General features: G+C 35.6%; 1 protein-coding gene across 1 annotated transcript in view; it reads right to left on the minus strand.

Annotated features, from left to right (window-relative positions):
* Positions 1–3,798: 3,798 nt before the first annotated feature.
* The window catches only part of LOC148955348 (E3 ubiquitin-protein ligase MYCBP2-like), a 470,872-nt gene continuing 449,770 nt past the window's right edge, over positions 3,799–24,900 (minus strand). Inside the window, 7 exon segments of the mRNA XM_089101721.1 lie at positions 3,799–3,962; positions 4,702–4,975; positions 6,931–7,140; positions 9,341–9,634; positions 12,346–12,594; positions 14,590–14,718; positions 16,187–16,405. Of these exon segments, the coding sequence (XP_088957847.1) occupies positions 3,847–3,962; positions 4,702–4,975; positions 6,931–7,140; positions 9,341–9,634; positions 12,346–12,594; positions 14,590–14,718; positions 16,187–16,405 (1,491 nt within the window). The 3' untranslated portion in view covers positions 3,799–3,846.

Genomic DNA, 24,900 nt, shown 5'->3' on the forward strand with positions numbered 1-24,900 from the left:
CATTAAAGATATTATGGGTTTGAGTTTCATATATGGTCCAAGCAAAGAATTTAGTTAAAACTTTAGTTAGTCATAATTACTAATCTCGAAAAGTATTAAACGAGAATTTAAACATGATGACACACTTTTTTTTCTAGTAACTGCATTTCCCTTATTTTTCAAGAAATGCAAACCACTTCATGAGTGTAAATATCTATCGTTCAGGGTTTACGCTAAAAATTTTCTGATCTATTGTAATAATAGCATTTACTGGCTTTAGAATCCTCCTTGACCGTGGACGGTAGCCATAGTAATTCCTGCTTCCTGCGTTACAGTTTTACTAACAACTGCCATAGAATAACAATATTTGGGACCCTCAAAAACTCCTAATTATTTCTATGTTCAGGTGATAATGGCTAAACCTTATGTTTCCCGCAGATAATTCCTGAAAAGGGATTTGAAATTCCTATCGTGGTTGCATAATATGCTACAACCTAGCAAAGAGCAAACCACAGGCCATTATAACCGAAGGTTTAAAAATGCGTTTTGAAAAAAACATGTAATTCAAGAATGATTACCGTTAAATTTTTCATTTAACGGTAATTCAAGAATGATTATTATTGTATAGATTTAACTTAATCTTGCCCTGAAATTTTCGGGGATTTCTACAAAGAGCTTGAAACCCCGACAAAATAATCCTGGATTGAAATGAAAAGTGTGCCATTAAAATCGCCATTATCGAGAGCTACAAACTAGAGGCGTATGGACAAAATTTACCTACTTTTCCTTTTTTAATTTTCTCTTTAGTCTCGTCCCATAGAACATATGATCGGACAAAGTCAGGAGAGGCAACAGGTTCGGTCAAAATTACTGATAAATATTGCCTTTTTTCAATAATAAAATGGAGTGGAGCTCTCGGCTACTTTTTCCAGCTATGTGACCCCAGGAAATAGTAAATTAAGTAATATTAATTTTAGTGGGAATATTCCAAAAGCCCTGAAAATTTGCCTTCCGTTAGGGTTGGGGGTAGGGGAAGCATGATACACAGCACGCCAGGGGTATCAAATTATTTGAATATTGTAACTGTAAAATAAGTTTAATGGAGGAATTTAATAGAAACGTGGACATTCAAGACCTTGCTGGCACCATAATAATTTGAAAATTGTTTATCTCTGCATCTTGGCGGCCCCATCACACTGGCGTCAATTCACGAATATTCAGTGGGGACAAAATGTAATATTTTAATCGACGAGAGGGAGGGGGTAATGTTGTTATTTTTTAAAGTTCTTCAATGAAAATTCCTGCTCAGTAAAGCTCGTGTAAAGGACTCGAAGAGAATTAAATTCAGACACAGTTAGTTTTTCTTGTTTTGCTTCTGGTACTTGTATGTTATACCCACTACCTAATATTCTTCTAATATGTTTCTCTGACGCTCTATCCTAATGAAATATACCAAAGTAAGATAAAAATATAATACTTCAGAAACAAATTTGGCCTATATATTTGCATATTAGGGGGGGGGGCAAAACATAGCGGGTCTGCATGCCAAATGTGTTAGGTATAATTATTCTGCATATTATGTAGTAAGAATTGTTTTCTAGCTTCACACTGTCCAAATATTTTACAAACAACACCCCACCCCTAGTGTGCAAATATATAGCCCCAATTATATATTTTCCATCTATTCTGTTACCACTCTTTGTCTTGCCTCACGCATAGCTGAAAGAAACTAATGAAAAAAACCGGTTCTATAATGCGTCAATGAATGAACAGCTTGAGCGGAAGTGGGTTTATCATACAAGTACCTTACTTCTTTTTATTTTCGCATGCATGATAGTTACATAGATTTTACCCAAATGTATCGCTAAATTTCTAAGTCAAAGATACTGAAGCAAGGATGTCCAAATTACTTTTATTTTAGGGCTTATGATCTTATTAGTTTTGGGCCGAACATCAAAATAGAGATATGGATCAATATGGTTACCTTAGATAGCTTAGATAAGAATCTTATGTCTTTGATATATAGATTTTATTTAATATCCAACATTAGAACACAACCGAGGATATTTCTACGTCTATTCTGGGCTAAGAAATTATTTGAGGGCGCCCCAGAAGTGCATGTCTTCTTTGTGGAACTGACAATAACGTTTTTAGATTTAAACCAGATTTAGTTTGAAAAAATGAAGCTTCATCTGAACGAGTGAGTAAACGGCACTGATGAAATATCGTTCTCAAGGAGCCTTTCTAATTTTATGGATAAGCTGAACAAAACAAATCTGAGTCTCAAGTAACTTATTCTAGGCATTTAATGCTGCAGATGATCAGGATTGAGTACATTTAACTAAGAGTGGTTAGTTTGAAAACTACTTTAATCAGTACTCCTGAACAATTAGTCATATCAAATCGTATGTAATAGTGTAACTATTTTCAACTATTTCCTATATGATTAGAACTTCCAATAAGGGCTGTATCGGCTGGGACAGCTTCGAAAAATTTCCCCCACCAAGAGTATCAGGATTATTTTTGCGATTTTCTCAACAGCTTCCTAAATTTTTCGATTCTGCTCGGTAGAGACTCACTGTGGAGCCTTGTGCGGTATTGTGGACTCACTGGTAAGATTATTGGTCTCACGCATATTTGCTTTTCAATTGACAGACAGGATCCTCTTACTTTCATCCGGAAAAAGACAAAACAGTCACTCTCATAAATGATAAATCAAAAGTAGTCGACGGCGTTATTAGATTCACACATTCACATGGTTAGAATGTGCGATGGTCACCTACCGTATGTTGTCTGGTGCAGAGTCCATCCTGGAATCAGAAGACGTGGACGGCAGAGAGGGACTCCAAGAGTTACCTGTACAAGGATGCTGCGCTGTCGAGATCTTCTCTGGAGGATCTTTGGTACAAAGCACCGAGGTACCATTCTGGAGAGGTATCGTTGGTCACAGTAAATTTGGAGAGACGCAAGCCACAGTAAATTTAAAAAAAAACTGCACCCCCATGAAAAAAATGACCATCTAAAAAGAAAATGATGACAGGTAAAAGTTCAATGGTCTTGAGGCCTGCAGAGGGATTTAAACTGAATTCGATGTAACCTAAAATTAACTTTAAGCGAATTCAGCGATAAGGCAATTGAATCATAAACAGCCATTACAAGCTCCTTAAAATAACTTGCAAAAAGAAAATTATGGCATGGCTATTTCTGTATGAAAGCCATGGTTTGTGTTTTGGGTGATTTAAAAGTACGATATGGCAACTTATTAGTGTGCTACTATTTTTTTATGGTTGTTGCTTTTTTGTATTTGTTTTTGGAAAAGCTTGTCTCAAAACTAATATATTGATCATAAAGATACTTTTTGGTTTCTTGAAACTAAAGTTTGTTTTACTAGAAGGTTTATCTTTTCTGGAAAAATTTCTAGCATGCTATTTTTTACACTTCTGCGGTTTTAATGTTTCAAATTATGACGACAATTTTGCAATCCTTCATGAAATTCAGCTTTATCTACTAACTGAATTGCATCTTAAATTTGCTTAGCAATAATTTTTTAATTGAAAATACGGTACGAATTGGTTGAAAATCGCTAAAAAAAATGTGTATTTTCATTCTTTCAAAAAAAAAAACAAGTAGTATCAAAGTTTTGGCTTGTTGAACAGAAGATCTGAATGCAATGAATCCAACGAAATAAGCGTCATATTCATTTGATGCACGTTATAATTGTATGCCTCTTTTAAAATTGCATGCTTCATAGGGAATATAAAGTTAAAAGATGGTGATTAGTTCAGATAAAAGTAAGAATAAATAATAGGGTTTATTGAAGCGAAAAAACTGTTCTTGAAAAACAGTACTAAAAGCAATGACTAAACATTAAAATGTGTGGGCATTTCGACAAACCCCACATCCCAGAGCAAATTCCTCTCCAGTTGGTGGATGTTCGACGCCTAATGGACAATGATCACCTTCAAGTTGCACTCCCTTTGGACCTGAAACAAATCTTGCTTTAAAAAAAAGTTGTAAAAGGATGTTAATACGTTCAATAGGATGTTGAAAAAGCTGATTACATTCGCAAATGTACTATAAAGACTTGAAGCTAAACTAGAGTAAAACTCCCCTGAAAACATATCTAGGAAATATGAGCCAAGAAGTTGTGGATTTTCCATGTTCCAGAACCGTAATTGATTATGGAAAACTATAAATTCTGCCGCTATTGAAGAAAAAAAGACTATAAGCTTTGTTGACAATGATGGATTTCATTTTATCAGTATTCAGTGTTTTAATGATTGTCAAAATATTGAATATCAAATAAAACAAAAAGTCCACCATTTTAATTTACTAGTACTACTACTGCTACTACTACTACTGCTGCTACTACTGCAACTACAGCAGCTATTACTACTACTGCTACCACTACTACTAAAAATAATAATACTACTATTACTACTACTACTGCTACTAATAAATAACCGCAGCATAAGGTCACCTAAGGCCAACACAGCTACGCACTTTCCTCCTCCTCCATCTCACTCTATTCAAAGCCTCACTCTTTCTACCCTCCCAAGAAGATCCCATTTTCTTTAAATCTTTCCTTGCGACATTCTCTAATCTCATTTAGGGACGATTATTACAAAGTCCATATAAAAAGATTATTGTTTTTAATTTATGCCATCTTCATTAATAATTTGATTATGTATGCAGCAAAAGTGAAACAAGAAATAGACCAACCTGCAGGACAGTTCGGCAGAGATCCTTTAGGTGTTTCTGTAATTCGACGAAAATCGTCATGACAAAGTCCACAAAAATGAGTAGTTCCGAAACAAAAGAAGATTGCAACCGAACAGCAATATCTGCATTTGTAAGCCAAATAGTCAGACCCGTGACGAGGGCAGATTTGAGCACGAGCTACGTCGGAGCATCCGCCACAAATGAGGTCATTTGGGTCAAAATCGTTATTAATTCCAGCTTCTGCTTCACACCTCGCTTCGCCTCCAAAATACGCCTGAGAAAAAGGAAACCCAGTAACTGCATATGTTTTTTTGTTTGTTTACACTTCTGAACCAGAAAATTGGTCTTCAACAAATGAGCTTGAAAAACTTTCCTGGGGTATAATTTAGACTCTCATTACATTTTAGAGCGTTTTATTCTAACTACAGAAAATTCCTGTACCTCGAGTAAAATCACGGCTGTACAACCACAGGAAAAAAAACCTCAATTGTAGGTGGTACCACTCACCCTACACAAATGTGTGTTTCTAAGCGATCTTTGAAGAAAAAAGGCACTAATCGTCGATTCGCACTAGTCCTACCTTTTGATGAGTGGCAGATAATTTTTCCTTGGGGAGAGGGTGTAACAGAACTCTATAATTAAGGCTAAAAATGCAGGTAAGGTAACAAGGTGACTGGTTACGGGTACACTCTCCATGTACGTCCCCCCACCACGATACGGCACAGCTACTACCTCAAGGATTTGGTTAGGCTAAAATACACACCAAACAGTTACTTTTTTTGGTTTCATGGAACTTTCATTGATACAGGCCTGCGAAACCGTCATATAAAATGAAGTTTTATCGGCAAATCAGTTTCCTTACTTTTAGGTTTCTGGTGTTCTGCAGCACTTACTCGAACACTATAGAGAACACTTTGATACCGCCTACAAAGCTACCTTTTAAAGTCAGGTTTATTATCGGTTTAACATGAGGATTTACCACCCAAGATTTGACAATTTTATGTATTGCTGAATTCAAAATATTCAAAATAAAAATTACTGATAATTTCCAAATGCTACCAGCAAATCTGTTTTACCAGCAAATCTGTTTCGCTGATCCGTGGTCAGCTACCGTTCTCATGGCAACTGGTATTTGAGTCCTCCAATAATTGCACCAACTCTTCCAAATATAAGCAGCAACTCCTGTGAAAATTAGACCCGACTTCGACTCTCCGGCCGACAGATGGGAGCGACCGCAAGTTCGACGTCGGTTTAAATTGCAGGACAGTCTCAACTATTTTATATTCTGATAAACGTACTCGCAGATGACACCCCCGTCCCTGGCTCAATACCGTCAACCCTTGAGGGAGTAAGTATCTTCCCTCTATACACTGGACAGCCAGCTAAAGCTCTAAGTCAAGTAAGTTAAGCAACAGAATAAAATAATAACAATATTTAAATCTAGATGCCCTATTTCTATTTTGGTTGCTTGGAAGAAAGGAAACAGAAAAAATGTTCAGGGCAGAAATACCGTCTTCGGCAATACCTTTCTGAAGAATAGAAGCAGAAGAAATTATTTGTATAAAAACAAATATATTTATGTCCTACTATTTTCAGAAAAAAGGACCGGGACAAACAAAACGCAAAATGAGAGGGTAGAAACAGTACCGATTCTTACAAACATTATTAGAATATACTAGATACCTGGACAAGAACAGATAAAGAGCACGGAAAACAGACGATTTAATATGAAATGGGGTTCAAGCGGTAGCACAATAACTGGCATAGCGATCCTCAAAAAATGAAACGATGGATAAAAAATGCATATTACAAGAGATTATAGAATACCTCCCTATCTACCAAAACAAGCTGATAGATACCACTTTTTCTACCAAAATAAACTAATTAAATCAACACAGAACAATTAACTAATTTTTTAATTCAGCCGAAAAGAGAGAAGGACACAAATCCAAGGAGTTAATCTGAGTCACCTCAGTGTTGTCATTGCCCTTGTAAGAGTTGTAATTATCCTATTTGGAAAAAAAAATTATAAAATGTGTGCCCAAAAAACGGTAAATTACTCTAAAATGATTACAATACGATATTTTTAGGCCTTAACACGTCCAAAAATAATTTATTAACTCCTAGCCCTCTTCACAAAAGAAAGATTGATACAATGTCCCTTGATAATCAGACAATCAAAGAAAGAAGACTGAATGATACAAAAAAAAAACAAAGAAAGAAAATTACCTTCCCGCATTTGGAACAGACATAATATGCATACTTTTCAAGTGCATATTGTACGGGGTTTCCGTGATAGCGACTTCCAACAGAAGTTATCATATCGCAATTTTGCAAGCCATCGTATTCTAATCTCATCAGTGCTTTTCTTGAAACTTCCTGGTATAAGGATTGGATTGGAACTAGTAAGTCAGAAAGCATTTCATTCTTAATTTGAGCCTGAAAGAATTCAATTCAACATTATGTCACAGATTCAATCTTGCTTAAAAATTTAAATGTTTAAATACGTAAGTAACAAAATTCACAGTTTGTAGTGTCCTTGTTTTTCAGGTTTTTCTGCTATATATTCTTAAAGTACCAAGGAAGCATAAACAAAAACAGTTTTTCACCCTCTGGATCAATCATAGGTCCATTCATTTCTGAAAACCGCAATTTTCCAAGATAATCTCTTGGTTGTTTCAATATTATAAAGCTTTGGTGCAGTACCATATTTCCGTCAGTGTTATCATGTTAAAACCTAAAAATAAATAACCAAAAGTGACACGTTGGATTTGACAATGCTTTTTGCCCATAAAATTCAAACACTAGCACTTTGTAGATTTCCAATGACAACTATACCTTCAAAGGGAAGCTACACATTCTTAAGCTTTTTGGTGCCATATGTTTGTAGCTCATTTTTGCTGATTTTCGACCCACGTTGTTTTATTTTGAATTTGGTGCCCACTGCAACCAAAACTACATAATTAATTATATAGGTCTTTTTCACTAAAATGAAATTTCTGGGTTTTCCTGATATTTAAGATGTATTTTACTGTGGAAGTTTCCGCTTAACCAGTTCAATCAATCAGATTTCATTTTCACTGTCCTTGTGGCTTTAAATACTCTGGCAGATACTATCTGCCAGAGTATCGCTGATGATAGGCAAGGGAATATTGACGAACTAGTTACAAAAGTCACATAACATGCTTGCAAATAAATTTTAATAAGACCAAAGCGATGTCCAACGATACTATAACCCCACTAGCAGTAGGTCTTTTAAAGTTATAAAAGCAGAAATTGAGGAAGTTGATGAATTTCAGCACCTGGACAGTACGATAATTCAGAATGGTGATTACAATAAATAGATTAATTCGAACTACCTATGCAGGTGCAACATTCCCTCATTTAAGCAAAGTCTTGACATGCGGTAATTACTCCCTTAAGCTGAAGCTATGCCTGTTTAATAACTATGGCTCTATACTGATATATGGTTGCAAACCTTGGAGTGAGTCGAAAGTTTCAGATGACAGGTCTCTTGGCTTCGAAAACAATTGTTTACGAAGAATAATTGCAATTAGTTGGGTTGATAGAAAACATAACACCCAGATCGGAGTCATTTACCACTAAACACAAATAACAGATTAAATCCGGCTTAGAAGATGGCGATATTGGGGTCACATGACTCACATAGGACAATTTTAATTTAACTATTTTTTTTTAGTTTAATGGCGGGGCGGACCCATACATTCTAGTTCAAGAATCAGACCTCACAGCCCCCCCCCCCCCAAATAAAAACACAACAACTAATTATTGGTTGGAGGAAGCAAAGATGGACTTAGCCCCCCACCACCTTTATCATATAGTTTGCCAACTGTTGGACACTTTCTTCCCCTACTGTGTCCTCTAGCTTAACATTTAACTAGTTAAAATCTCCAGATAATGTCTACGCCTTGCTAGACATTCTTTTACCGCATGGTACAAGGGCAACTTTCTCTACGACACTTGGGGCCAGACTCCTCCAAGTCTTCGGAGGAGCGGCCGTCAAGTCGTTCTCTTGATAAGGAAGTGAAAGTTCAGCAAGCAGCCTTCGATGAGCTATGTGAAAAAAACCCAAGATCGTCCGAAGTGGAAGTTAACCGTTAGTGCCTTACACGCCTTCAGGCGTGAGAGTAACTCATTCTAAGCTAAGTGTAAATTTGTACAATATTCAGTAAACCATTAGTGAAATAAACTAACCAAAGGTTTTAAAAGCATTGAACCTAATTTATTCTATTAGAATAAATTAGATAAAATACGATCTTCGCTAGATTTTAGTTTTGGGGTCTGTTATTTCCGAAGTATTCAAAAACTAAAAATTTATAGTAAGTGTCTAATTCTGGTGTGAATTCCTATTGGAGGTTTTTTGGCAGCTTCTCAGAACTACGAAAATTTAGTTTCTGCTATAAAAATTGAAGTAACAAAATTACTGCAACAGCCCTTAATTTTTCTCAGTTATAATCGCAACTTAAAGGTTTCTCTAAAAAATATTGTCCTAAAGTCAAATTTAAATTCCACTTCCTATTCCGAATCCCATGACTCTTTTCTTGGTTATGGCTGCAACATCGATTATTTTAATTTTTAATAAAACAAATACATTCATAAAGAGATAAAAAGAATTTACCTTGCAAATCGGACAGTTTGCGAAGGAGAAAGTTATTCTAGCCCCAGGCCATCTTTTTTCCAAGTTCCTTCGAATACACGTGAAATGATACACATGCCGACATGCAAGCTGAATCGCTGGAGCTGCTCCTAGGGACTCTGTAAAGCAGATCATACACATGTCTTCAGCATCTTGTCTGACAACTGATGGCGGTGAACAGCCTTTAAGACATGGAAGGCAAATCGCTTCATCTCGAACACCACCACAATGGTGACCACATGGGAGTGTTTTCAAACAGGAAAAATAAAAATTTTCCTGTAAATAAATGAGCATCTGTGACATTTATATTTATTTTTTCGACACTATTTCAGTGAGCTGGTTGCACCTTAAATCATTTTTCTTTAACGTCACTACGCCTACAGGGGACTAAAAATAGAAAATATTTCTTGGGGACCACCAGACCAATTCTTTCCTCTTCTTTTTTTTATCAGAGCCGTAAAGGGACTCTAACGGTTTACGTTTTTAATCGATGTATTAGCCTAGTGGGAAACAATGTGTCCGTAAAGTTTGTTATTTTTTGTCTTTCTTTCTTAGAGTAGCTAGGGAAAACAGAAATAACGCCAAGATCATTTTTAAGTCCCTTTAATTTTTTCTTCACTAAAAGATGAACTTGTTAAACATATATCACAGTCATAGGCATAAAATAAAGAGAGAAAAATCAAGGTCATACAGAGAGAGAGAGAGAGAGAGAGAGAGAGAGAGAGAGAGAGAGAGAGAGAGAGAGAGAGAGAGAGAGAGAGAGAGAGAGAGAGAGAGAGAGAGGGGGGAGAGAGAAAAAGGGAGGAGAGAGAGAGTGAGAGGGAGAGAGAGGGAGGGAGATAGAGAGAGACAGTTAGAGTGAGAGAGGAAGAGAGAGAAAGAGGAAAGAACTTAAATGTTTGCAAAAGCCTATTTGCGGAAATTTAAAGCCTATATCTACAGAAACACAAGATTCCGAATGATTATTCACACGCAAGATTATTCATAAGAAAGATGGTCACGATTGTGTCCTTTTTCTTAGGTGAACGCGTCAAATCGCAGCTAGTAGAACTTTGAAGAGGGATAATTAAAAAAAAAAATCGAAATTGTAATAACATTCTAAGCAAAACAAATAGATCGCGCAACAAAAAAGTACTAATTTCTGCAATTTTGTGGCGCAAAACAATAATCGCGGTCCAAATAGCGCAAAAACAATAGCCAATTGGTTTAGAACTGCCAACAAACTATTTATAAGGGTTTTGTATGGCGCAAATGGTACTCTAGCCTTTCGGGTGATTTGAGGGGTAAAACTACCCTCCCCCTACTTCTCGTAGATTCTATTCCTGTTAAATTAGACTGCATTATTATCGCGATTTCTGATCAGTTTAGGCTTCATTCTTTAGTTCACAGTGATCTCTTATCGTTCCGTGTCTGACATCTTAAATAAACGTGATGCTTTTTTCCACTATTCTTATCTTATTTGCGCCTTTATTCTTATCTATTCTTATCACTATATTATTTGCGTCGATGATGCTATACTTTCTATATAGCCTAGGTGAAACATATACGGTGTATTTTTCTTATTTGAACTTCGCTAACCTAATACACCATTTTATAATTAATTTTTATTATTTTCTGTATCTTTGTCATGGGTAGTCAGTTTGGTTTTCCCACACAATACACGAGAATATAGGAATATATATTTAAATTCTCTTTCACAATTTTAAATTAAGTCTTATGTATAAATATAAAATTGGATTCATATCTGTCTGTGTCTCGTGTATGCATTACTACACTGTTCATTCGATCACCAAGAAACTCTAAGAAACTGTTGAATACGCACTTGTGAAGGTTTTAGGTATAAAATTTCCTCCTTCCAAGGTTCTCTTAATACTTTTCACACTGACTGAAATTATAGATCCCATAACACAAATATTTGGCAGTTCCTTCTGGTCAAATGATTCAAATTTTCTGGATACTCAGTTTACGGGTCAGTTAATTATGGCTTTTGTCATCTAACACATTCCTGGAATCATGAATTTTTTTAGTAATCTCCCTAAATTTGGTATTCAAATATAACTTCCAAATTTCAGATACTATCGTTATTTGACATGCGGGGAAGATTTTCCGTGAGAGGGGATTCCACAAGGGTGGGAAGATTAGGCATTTTCAATATTAAAATGATATGATTTGTATATCTTTTTCCGACTCTTTTCGTATGAAATCAAAACAAATTAATTAGACAATTTATATAAATGTACTGTAAAGGACAACTGGGATTAATTCTATTTCGGGAAGCATGACATTTGAAAAAAATATCAATGTTCATGATTATCGATTCAGTGTATGAACATGTTTTTTGAATTAGGGAATGAAGGCGAATTGTCGGGGGGAAGTTTCCGTGGGGATATTCTAGGGGAGAATTTTCCGCGGGAAATTTTTCGGGGGAATTTTTTCAAATACAATCGCTATGCAATCGCTATTAATGAGAGGGGAAATTTTCCGTGGGGAAGGGGGAAATTGCCACTGAGGGATTTTGCCTTGGAGGGAAAATTTTCCGCAGGGGAGTTTTCTGAGGGATTCTCCAGGAACATCCTTTCTATTAAGATTTTAGCAACGCGCGACGGGTAAGCTAGTTCTAGATAATTAGTAGGTATCTGTAACACCTAGCCTATCACGTGAGGCTGTATAACGGGTAGCTGAACCCAAATTTCTCTGGAGTACTTTTAAAATCAGGATCCAGCTGGTTTCTAACCATCACAAGAGAGTATATCCTGTTTTGTCTCATGGCATGGGGATGAGTTGAATCTTTTGGGATTTTATTAGGGGGGGGGGGTAATTGGACTTATCTTTTGTGCTTAACAAAAGGGAACAAAATAGCACACACTCACAAAAAAGTATACGCTACTAATTTTCTTTTTCATGCCTGTTACTCGACAGTCTTACAGGGTAGTTTCTTATAACTATAAACAACTAAGTGAATAAAATTGGCTCTTGTCATCTTCTACCTTACACTCTGCTTCTGCACAGTAAGTGATCCCATTTTCCGTCCTTACATTGACAACAGAGGAGCAAAAGCCACACGACATATGATTTTGAGTAGCTATTTGATTGAGTCCATCTGTGGTTTGAGTTTTAAATTCGACATGAGAGTGTAGCGTACTAACATCGGTCAATCCAAGCAGCCAATACAGCTTGATTCGACCACATCCTTCGTGATAGTCAACTCGAACTGAGTCTTGTTCTTCTTTACATACCTTAATACAATAAGAATAATATCAAAAAGATTTTTTTTCTAAAACAAAACAGTAGCATTCTTAAATCCTGACTCAAGGGTAGTGACATTTATTTTAAAGTCTCAGAAATTTAAAAATTTTGGTTAAAATTTAACAAAACCCTAAAATTTATTTTTCAGAAATACTTGATGAAAATGACCCTTCTTCCTAGTTGGGGAAACAAACCACCTTAAGTAAATATAAAAAACGGAAAGTAAATTGGCCAAACTGAACATACGAAGAGGAACTTCTGAAAACCCTCAACCTCCCATCCATAGTGTCCAAGTGATTGCTTATCCATTACTGAAAACTTATGGTAATATGAGGGATGTCCAACTGGCAAGTTACAATGTTTTGTCAATTTAAAAAGAAAAAATCACTTTCCCCTTCTCTAAGCAGACATTGGAAGCATTTTGTTTTCAGTAGAAGAGCATTGAAATCAGGGAGGCTGAAGGGGAGTAATTATCTTCCTCTTGTTCAGAATTACTTTGCTCATTTTAATCTTTAGTATTGCTCTTTGCTTGTATTTGAAAAGCAAAACTTGCAAAGCAAAACTTGTTTCTGTTTTTCATTCCTTTAATTAAATAAACCTCCGGAAATGTTCACCGCTTTTAGTAAAGTACCAGTGAAACATTTACTGTTGAGAGTGGAAAGGACATGGACAGTGGTAGCCCCGTTTATCCTTAATAATCTCTGTTCATTTTACTTTTTTAACATTATTTCTTAATGTGGTACATGAGCAAAACTATTATTTGGTTCTTTTTTCTTATAGAACCGATTTAAGCTTATTGCGGTTAGGTTCTAACATCCACGGTTTTTAAAAAAAGAGTTGACTTCAGGCCAAATTAATGAATATGAAATTATATTTTGGAAAGGAACGTATCATTCTGGCCAAGAATAAAAAAGTATGATCTTCAGTTGTTAGTGAGTCAGAGTTTACAATGTGAGAACTAACATGAAGTTTTATAGTTTATGTCTGAGAGGAAGCTCTCAGACATAAAGTTTTTTCTCTAAGTTTTTGTTCCTTCGAGGTGTGTTTCTGCTATCGAGCGGAACGCTCTGTTAAAGCAGGCAATTAAGTAATCGCAACAATCAAATTAAAGTTAGACTAAAATTTAAAAGTTCTTAAGATCTAAGACGATTCTTTGGCCTCTTTACAGCAATTAATCTAAAAATTTACAGATCCAAAAAAAGGAAAATTGTGTAACTGATACTTTACAAAAGTTTAATTTTTAGGCAAGAGCCTGTCAAGTGTACAGTTATTTTACCCCTTTAGCCATCTATCAGGTTCGAAGTGCGATTAGTTACGCATACCCATAGCACCCAGACTGAGGACAATTTCCCCCGTTTTCACAACCCCACTTGACTCTCAACTTACTTAGTCCCAACTTCCTCACCGATCCATGCTGCTACCAAGAGGTTTTGAAAGAGTATCATTCCCTTTATCATGGAGCACCTCAAGAATCCATGATATATGTCCTGAATTAAATGGGGCTCACTCGTTTCTTTTTTAGTTATTCGTACATTGCCATTGCACACTGCCATTTAGTTTCTTTTTCCTTCCATTGTGATATATCTTATCCCTGTATGAGTTTTACTTTTCTCCTTTACACAATTGAAATATTGAACAACAAATCCCCCCCCCCTCCATTTTTCGTTTTTACCATTAATTGGGCAAATTAATCTAAAAATCATTTGAATACGATATTGACCATTTTTATGTTTGTTAGCTTTAAATTAATTTTCAACATCTTGGTTGTATCTGTTTTGTCTTTTACTTTGATATAAGAAGCGAAATCGGTTTTATTAGAGCTTGTAATATATCTTTTGAAAAAAAATACAATCTTATCGCACACTATAGGTTTTTAGCAGCTCTATTCTTCTTATTTAACAATCCGCTTCTATTTTTGCCCTTTGGCGAGTAAACTGTTATTAAATCAGATGTAAAATCTTGTATGTTCTTAGGTAAGCTCTTACCTGCCTGGAGTGACTCTTAGCTCTTTTATTTAAATGCAACACTCGGTCACAGTCCGAACATAGCGGTCCACATTCCATGCAGATGTTAATGCCAGGTGTGATACCATCATCATGATTGTTACAAAGTGGCTATAAGACAATAAACTCAATCAGTCTTGCTTAATATTGAAAATTATTCCTATTAATTGGAAGAACTTAAATGAAGAAATCAAAAGCTGGTTTGCTTACAGAACGCAAGTGAACCAAAAGCTAAAACTACTCAGACAGAAACTGTGTTTGAAGATCAATATCGAGACAATGTCTGGCATGTTTTTTTTCATTTTTAATGCGCTTAAATTAAAACAATTTTCTAGCTTATGTATAATTTAATGTGTTTGTTTTATTTTTATTTTAGTTCCTATCAATAAACTATGCATTAATATAAATTGACAAGTGTTCACGCAAGTGAAGTCACGTGGAATCACAGTTATACGTGTTCTACGAGTTATAAGTGGGTCCTCTTTAACACTAGTTTCCAAAGCATATCCCAAATGAGACGACAATTTATTGAATATAGACTTAAAGTATCAAAGCATGAAAAATCAAATTTATCAGTACTTTTATTTTCAAAAAAAACTTAGAAGACCAGCAATACGCCAATACCCCTTTTTTTCTTCACACCACTAAAAAATACAAGGAAAGACAAACAAAGTCAAAAGGCAAAAATCTAAAGTCAATTCAATACTATATCCCAAAAAATTAAAATAATTTTGTGTATTAGAGTTCAAGCGTCTTTTTTCTTTTTTTTTTTTAATGCAATGTCATCCTGATAAGCTGGATACCTTCACGATTCTAAGAATTTCATAAATGCAACTCAAATTCATTGCATTAATAACATACAATTAACAATAGTATAACAAACTTCCGAACAACGTCCCTAATTCCCAGGGCTAAAAGAAACCTTTTAGCTCTATTTGCTTTCATACTATTTACTTTTTGTCTATTCTCGAAAGTAATTTCTTATAAATTAAAAACAAACTAATATGGATTTTAATGCAGTGGCAAGGGTATAACAACTGCGGTTCTTAGAAAAAATATGGGCATTAAGGAAGATTGATGCATACATTATATTTTAGGAAGCTTTACCCAATTCTTGCCTGGGGACAAAAAGAATGGTTTTTACTTGTTCTTGAGCTAGAGCCTAAAGGGGAGCTGAAGTGAAGCATTTTAGTAAATTTGGAGGGACTATTTAACAATCTAAAAGGGAGCAAAGCCAAAAAATCAGCCAAATCAGAAAGGAAACACAATCAAAGTGTTACTCCCGCAACACTTTTGCCGGTGGATCCAACCAAAGTTTATTGCAGCACTTCACGGTGTCCAGGCAAGGGAAATCTAGTTTAATGTAAACAATAAGACCTGCTAGATGGTTTAGGATTCTGAAATAGGCCACCAACCCATAGGCCACCATAGGCCACCACCCAAGTAAAGGAGGAGTTTTGACAATTTTTTCTCTTCTATACGTGTTCTATGCGGTCTTATGTCGAATCCTGAGGAAAGACCAGAAAACGTCGACCATGGGAAAAAATGCAATCAGAATAATAAAAAATAATTAGCATACCCTTGAAGGAATAGCTTGTTGGGATCCAATTTTCACAGAGGCAATATCATCAACAAATTCGTCACTAAGTGTAGCAAGTGCAGCCAAGCATAACCATAACGTTGAAGATTTCATACACTGAGATGAATCTGCCGATAAATCAGCCAATGAGGTTACTGACAGGATTGAGCTTGCGATTGCTGCACGGCTGCTTGTTGCCCACTCATTAGATAAATTGCCCTGAAAAGAAGATTTAGAAACTTCACAAGATTACCTTATTAAACGTAAAACATTAATAAAAGTCGTACCTAGTATGATATTCATCATAAAGAAAGACGAAGAAACCATATAGTTTCCTAGCGACCATCAAACAGCTCTAAGAACTATTCCTTGCCTAAACTACAATGTTAGATACACCTGGTCAACGTGTGGTGTTGTGAAGTTTATATATCATTGATAGATATTTTACTAGATCAGATCTAAAACCACCGTGGGTATCCTTCCTTTGTGGTATTACTGATGATGATTGTATAACTATATTTAAGCGTGAATAAACGATCTAAGCCCTAAACATACTCAGATTGTCATGGTAATTACAAATGAAAAATTCAAAAATTATACTGGAGTCATGCAAACAATTTCAACTTGCATTATTCAAGGGCAAAATGGTCGCCGGGGAAATTTACTGATGAATTCACTCAATGCAAGTACAAACTAAGTCGATCATTTTTGCGTAGACACTCGATTTTGCGCGAGCATTAGCTACCTCAGAAACTACCTAAGTTACAAGATCAATCCCACCATACACTGGCCGTAAAACTAAGTCGGTTCCTTGGTACTGCGGTCGGACCTCTTCGGAACTAAAGTCTGGGTAGGAGCTTACAACTTTTGATGCTCAATAAATTTAGAGACATCTAAAAATGAGATGATTTTTCCTAATTTCGGTACACAGGAAATTAATAAAGTAATTTAGATGACCTAATAGAGCCCACATATATACAGGGTACCTGTGGGATAATTACTTGCCAAAACCAATACGCTAGATACCCCCCCTCCCTCCCCCACATGAAACAAAAATGTGAAGTCATAAAAATCAAAACTGATACAAGAAAGTATTTCTAATTCCATCTATTTAATTTATGGGTTTTCAAAGGGTACCAGAATTAGCATGCTGCTACCCCGAGTTTTAAATCCAAAAGAGGATCAACCCAGGCCCTAAAAGCCGGATTTTAGTGAGTGCCTACCATTTGTTCGACGAGCTCACTGCCTATCACCTTGACCTAAAGGTGCCCCTTGGTAGTATCTGTGTATAACTGAATTTCCTTATGATTGTGCAGTAGGATTGAAGGCATAATGAGACTCATGACCCCTTAAAATCCCAAAATACCAGTATTGTCGGCTAATATTTCATATGTCTTTAATAATTGCATTTTCTGCCTTAGGGTAGAAACATTTTTTGCTAAAAATAGAGGTAAGAATGTAATTCATATCTTATAATGATGCAATCTCGAACTATATGTTCAGCAATAGTAATTTTCGTCCTTAAAATATTTTAGAGATTCTATTCAAAGAAAGTATCCATAAAAATGGATATATATTTAAAAGAAAAGCTCATTTGGATTTAACGGTAAACGAAAAAGTAATGCTTTTATAACTCCTAAACATGAACTAATTAAAACAAATCAACAGTTACAAAAAAAACTGAACCTGAAAAGAATCCCTTAATAAAAAGATGGAATAAGATGCGTCTATGTTCATAGGTCACCACAGAATACGGGCAAGAACAGCTTCCCCCTTAATAAAAAGAAATGACAGATTTTCAATCCATATGATTACGGATCCCCCTTTCATCCACTCTAAATATTTTAGAAAATAGATTATCTGAAAATTATTGAAGAAATCTACGGCTGATTGAAGATATTCAATATGCCGTAGTCCGATCAAGATATTTGATCATTGATTATTATAACGTTAACTGAATTTAGATTGCATTCAATTAGTTTAATTTCTAAGTAGAAAAGAATATGCAAAATATCCAATAATTTCACAATTGACAAATATGATATGTTATGATTTATTAACTCTAAAAGTCTTACTGGGCCATGGTTAATACACAATACATTTCAAAAATAATAAATGAAAACATACTTATTATAAACAAAACAAAAAAAAGTAAAAATAAATCTAAAGAAAATGTTCTCTATGCTCCATGCCCAGTCCAATAAACCTTCCCAAATTTTTTATCCCAACCTAATCTTCCCCAAATATTTTCTCCTGTCTCCAAATGCTACAAAATTTCCTCTTACCGATATTACACATTTTGATTCCTCCCTACTAAGCCCCGCCTTGAAATACACTTCCTTCCCCTATAGGTCCTTAATACTAGCATACAGAGATCGAGACGGTGACGAAGATATATCACAATGCCATTTCTGGATCTCCTGGCTCTATAAAATAAACTTAACTTGTTTTGCAACCACGCCCCTTTATACCACTAAACCTTTCCCCCCTTCCCACAGCCTAGCTTCTCCGCAACTTTCCAAAAAATGTTTAACTTGGCTAGCCCAAGAGCCTTTCCTCCTATCTCTCAAAAATTCTTGGTAAGCTGCTTTTAGTATCTTCTCCTCTGGGAGGCATACTAATTTTACCAATACCTAACTAACTAACTAGCCTTATAACTCTTTCACTCCTCAACCCCAAATCACCCCTTAAAACTAGCCCATTAAATTTATCACTTAGACCTGTCAATCTCTTAAAAAACTTAACTGGATCCTCTCTAACTTAGCCCCCTTTTCAAACCCCCAACTTTCACACCCATAACTAGATGCTGATCTTAGCTTACTATCAAAATCCTCTTCATTAATTTAATATAATTTAGGCCTATCTTTCTTAAACTACTTCTTAACACACTCCACATCACCCTAAGTCTTCTTCTCTCCATTAAATCAACACGACTACTCCACCTTCCTTTAGATGTAATCTTACACCCTAAATACACAAACTCTTTTTCAATCTGTAACTCAAATTTCAATCTTTAATAAAAATTCTCAATCTTTAATAAAAAATTTCACTTTGTCCCCCTTTTTCTCCAAATAATACTACCGCTGACTTATCAACATTTAAAATTAAATTCTTCTCAACTAAATAATCATGGTTCAGATCTAACAATCTTTGCAGCTCTATTCCACTTTTTGCAACCAACACTATATCATCCGCAAAAAGGAGAGCAAACAAAGATTTACACGTTTACTCAATACATGGTACTGCCCTACTCCTAAAATGATCCTCTATAGCATTTATAAATAAAGAAAATAGCCTAGGAGATAAACTACAGCCTTGCTTAACCCCTATAATACTTTTAATTGCCCTAGAAACTGTTTCCCAACTCGAACTACGATCTTAACTACACTATACATAGCTACTATTATCCTAACAAATCTCCAGGGCAATTCTAATTGCAGCAGGCCCTCGATAAAGTGCTTCCTAACTACTTCATCGAAAGCTCCTCTCAAGTCCAGAAAAGCTGCATATAACTTATTTTCTCTTCCTCTAGCATATTTTCTTATCAACACACTCAAAATAAATATCTGGTCTATAGCAATATATCCCTTCCTGAAACCTGCCTCTATATCTATCATCTTCTTCTGTGATTCTAACCATTTATCTAACCTTGAACATAATACCTTCCAAAAAAGCTTACTAATACTATTCCGCATACTTATACATCTATAATTGCTATGGACTAGCACATCTCCTTTCTTATGCAACGGCACCAGAATAGATGTCGACCATTCCCTAGGCCAACCCTTTACTCAAAAATGCCGAAAACAAAAGGCTTAAATTCGAATAATCCATACTCCACTCCACTTCCACAAATAATAAACTAAATCGGTTATTGGTACTTGTTAAGAATCCGATAAACTCGCGAGAATTGTATTGCAGATCAGATAGGCATTACCCGGTACTTATATCAGACGTTGTATAAACAAAGGGTTTCTCACTCCGGGAACTATATTTAAACTTTATTTTTTTGGGGTTTAGGGGGAATAAAAGGTACCAAGGTTTTGTTAGGTTAGGTTACGTATTTAATATATGCTATGATTTACCCCCATGCCACCCCCTAATGTGCAAATATATGTCTTAAATTTCTTCATAAACTATTATATTTTCATCCTATTTTGTTTTATTTCATTAGCATTGACGAAACTTCACTTCTCGTGTGTTTATCGGATTCTTAAAAAGTATTACCACTAAATCTATTAAGAAACGGTCAAAAATTAATTTTAGAAGACAGCTTCCAATAAAAAAAATCAAAGAAAATTAAATAACCACATTAAAAACTAATATAAGCAGAAAAATAAAGTCGTAATCAAGGAGGCACACTTGTGCCTCTATAAAGAGGCGACCCACCACAATGTTAAGCGATTTCAGGTCCTAGAGGTCGCAGAGATCAAGGAGGCACACTTGTGCCTCTATAAAGAGGCGACCCACCACAATGTTAAGCGATTTCAGGTCCTAGAGGTCGCAGAGAGACAGCGGTAATCGCATTTTGTAGCCCAAGCTCAAACTAAGAAACTTGCAAAATTTCATCCTCCTCCGACTTTATCTTCATGGGGTAAACTGGGCCGGAAGTTTGGACCCTCCCACCACAGCCCCCCGTTAACGTTGTCCGATTGGGCTGAAATTTAGAGGTTAAGCTTTCCTAGGGCCCGGGAGCTTATCCTCGAAATTTCAGCTCAATCCGATCACTCCTTCCCTGTTTTGAAAAACCAAATATAGCCACTTAAAATTCATCATTTCTTTTTTTTTCTTAGCCACGCCTACAGGCCACAGTTGGCAACGGATCCGGTTGAATGAGGACTCATTCGAAGCAGAATTCGACCTGTTAGGGCCTTTTGATATTTTCAGACCGAAAAAATTATCCCCCGAATTTACATTTACGAAAAACCTTGTTTTCCTATATTAGCCCATGTTAATTTTTCCCACCACAACCCCCCTTTAACGTTGTCTGATCGAGCTGAAATTTGGAGGATAATCTTTCCTGGGGCCTGGGAGCTCATCCTCGAAATTTCAGCTCAATTTGATCACTGTTTTCCAAAAACCAAATATCAAGTTTTGCTTGCGTCAAAAAGATTCATCACCTCACTAAAAAACAATTTCAATTAGGTCTCTTTAGTGTAGCAGTGAGACTTCTGGGTGTCAGGAGGAAAACCCGAGTTCGATTCACCGATAGATCAAATTTTTTATATACTGAATTTAAATTAAAAAAAAAAAATTCAGTTTCTTTTTTTAAATTATTTGAAAAAAATTATGTTTTCTAAAGAGTTAAAAAAAATGAGTTACAAGGTCGACCCTTAAAACACCCTGTCGAGAAAGAAAAGAATAATACACAATCATCTAACAGTTAGTCAAGCAATAATAAGTAATAAACTGTACAAAAACGTGCAGAAATTATTTGAAAAAAACTACGTTTTCTAAAGAGTTAAAGAGGCTGAGTTACAAGGTCGAACCTTAAAACGTACAGGGATTAGGAGGCACAGTTGGGGGGCTGCCGCCCCCAAACCCCCGCTTTCGCAGCCTTTAATTAAAAAAAAAGTTTTTTAAACTGAAAGTAAGGAGCGACATTAAATCTTAAAACGAACAGAAATTATTCCGTATATGAAAGAGGCTGTGCCCTCCTCAACGCTTCGCTCTTTACGCTAAAGTTTGACTTTCTCACAACTCTTGTTTTTAAACAATAAAAACTTTAGCGTAAAGAGCGAGGCGTTGAGGAGGGCACAGCCTCTTTCATATACGGAATAATTTCTGTTCGTTTTAAGATTTAATGTCGCTCCTTACTTTCAGTTTAAAAAACTTTTTTTATTTAAAGGCTGCGAAAGCGGAGGTTTGGGGGCGGCAGCCCCAACTGTGCCTCCTAATCCCTGTACGTTTTAGGTTCGACCTTGTAACTCAGCCTCTTTAACTCTTCAGAAAACGTAGTTTTTTTCAAATAATTTGAGTCAAAAGTGCTGAGTCATAAAAAATTACTACCGTTGGATAAATGAATCTTGAACCTGACAGAAATTATAATGAAAAATTAAGTCAAACATAAAACCAGGAGAAACAACCAAAAATAGTAGTGGGACCTGGGGCTGCTTACCCATGAATGCTTCTAAAGGCTAGATTGTCATTTGGGATTTAATGAAAAAAAAATTTTTGCATTAATTGACAATTATTTTTTATTTATTCGGGTTTTAATTGTCAATACTTTTTAATTAAAAGGAAGTAAAAAATAATAGTGATGAAAGAATGTGTTCCTTTAGAATCGTAGAACTAAATTAAAAGTCATAAATGCATTTATTCTAAAAAACTGTTTGTCTTTTTGTAAATTTCGGCTAGTTCTTCTTTTTCTTTGTTACAGTGACGAGAAAATGCACTACTCAAAATATATAGCGTTTTTAGTGAAATGCTAATGCCGGCACAGTATTTATATGGTTTGAGAGGGCAGCAACATTATTTTTATTTGTGATTATTTTTATTCCTTGTAAGTCCAACTTGATTATTCGTATTAATTTTTGTTCGTTTTAGGTTAAATTTATATGGTGCTACGCGTTTCCTCCCCAAAAAAATCCCCCCGCAGAACGCTATATTAATGCCTATAGTAAAGAATCATAAGGATTCAATGTATTTTTTTTTTCAGAGGCATTTCATATGGAAGGAGTTTTCGTATAATCTTCAGGGGACTCATTCCATGAAAAAATGAAAGTTCTAGTGCCCTTTTCAAGAGTTAAACGTGATCGGTGGGCTACTCACCCCCCTATGACTTTTTTTCCTAAATGATTGCGATCAAAATTGAGATAGTCATTTTGTTCAAAACAGTCCAAAGGCCAAAAGACCATGCCTTCAGGGTTGAAAAAAACACAGCCCCCGGGGCAAGGACGCTGTAAGTTATGCAAGTTGCCCACTGTTAACATAGAAAGCTTTTATTGAAGGGTGGTTGTATAAACTTTGGAGGAGGCTTATTTGATTGGAAATTGAAAGTTCTAGTTACCTTTTCCAGAATCAAAAGTGATTGAAGGGCAACCGGCCCTCTCCCCCACGCCTTTTCCCCCAAATGTATCCGATCAAATTTTTGACATAGCCATTTTGTCCAAAATAGTCCAAAGGCCAAATAGTCATGCCTCTAGGGATGACAACCCTCCCTATACCCCCTGGGCAGGTCTATAATTTATGCAAGTTGCCCATTGTTAACATGTAAGGTTTAATCGAAAGGGTGATCAAATAAAATTGGAAGGAGATTTTTTCAATTGGAAATTGAAAGTTCAAGCGCCTATTTTAAGAATTTAAAGTGATCGGAGGGCAACCCCCCCCCCCCAGGGGGTTTTCCCCAAATTGCATCAGAAAAAAAAATTGAGATACCCATTTTATTCAAAATAGTCCAAAGGCCTAATAAGTATGCCTCCAGGGTTGACAATCCCCCTCCCAGCCCCCAGTGCAAGGGCTGTAAGTAATCAACGTTGCTCATTGCTAGCGAAAAAAGGTTTTTTATTATAAAGAAAAGAGGGCATTGTTGATCTTATATCTCCAAAAAAAGATTATGTCTCCTTATAATCTTTGGAGATCTTATATCTCCAAAAAACATTAAGGTGAAATTTCAAGGAAGCGTTAATAGTGATGCCAAACAAAATCAAAACACACTGTGTCCTTGCTGGTGTGAAAAGGGAATATCTGCAGTAGCTAAGGAAGGGTTGATGGTATTAGATTGAAAGATTTAATGTACGTTGAGGGAGAGTAGAAGAGAGATTGGATTGCAACCAGCTCCCCCACACCACCCTCCTTGCCCTTTTGCATGTGCCCTCTCTTCTTAGCAATGGTCAAAATGTTTAATAGTTATGTTGTTCAAACTATACAGAATATCAACATTAAATATTAAGCTATACCGATCTATTCAAAATTAATCAAAAAAACTTTTTGCACAAAATAAGTTTTTCGAATAAAAGCAAAGAACTCCATTAAACCAACAATGAAAAAAATAGAATCAAATAATCAACCCAGGGGCATCGTTTAGGAGGGGCAAGGGGGGGGCAGTTGCCCCCCCCCAGTAATGTGGAGAAATTTTTTTTATTTAGCCCATACCCCATGAATATCCGAAAGTAGACCCCTCTTGCCCCCCCCCCCAATGAAAATGTTGTAGATTCGCCCCTGAATCTACCAAGCATACAACTACCACAAATCAATATCAATAAATAAATGAAACCCAAAACAAACAGAAATTGAAATAAATAACGTCAAACTCAAAACGAGCAGAAATTAATCTGAGTAGGGTTCTAAACCCTGTGCTTTCTAAAAGCCAGAGTATAATTTGTACTTATTGAAAAAAATTCAAATGAATTTACTGAAAAAATGTGCTTTGTCAGTTTAATATACATATGCTGATATTTATTCCTTAAAATCTTAATCAATTTTTGATTTCTTAAAGTTATAAAAATGACAACATTTAAAAGAATTTTTTTCAGTAAATTACAAATTATATTCTGGCTTTTAGAAAGCATAGGGTCTAGAACCCTACTCAAATTAACTTCGGCTCGTTTTGAGTTTGACTTATTTTAATTTCTGTTCGTTTTGGGTTTCATTTATTTATTGATGCTGATTTGTGGTAGTTGTATGCTTGGTAGATTATTTGATTCTATTTTTTTTTCATTTTTGGTTTAATGGAATTCTTTACTTTTATTTGAAAAACTTATTTTGTGCAAAAA

This window comes from Artemia sp. Qi Xiang Cuo, chromosome 2 (assembly GCF_049724085.1).
Source record: "Artemia sp. Qi Xiang Cuo chromosome 2, ASM4972408v1, whole genome shotgun sequence".
NCBI lineage: Eukaryota > Metazoa > Arthropoda > Branchiopoda > Anostraca > Artemiidae > Artemia > Artemia sp. Qi Xiang Cuo.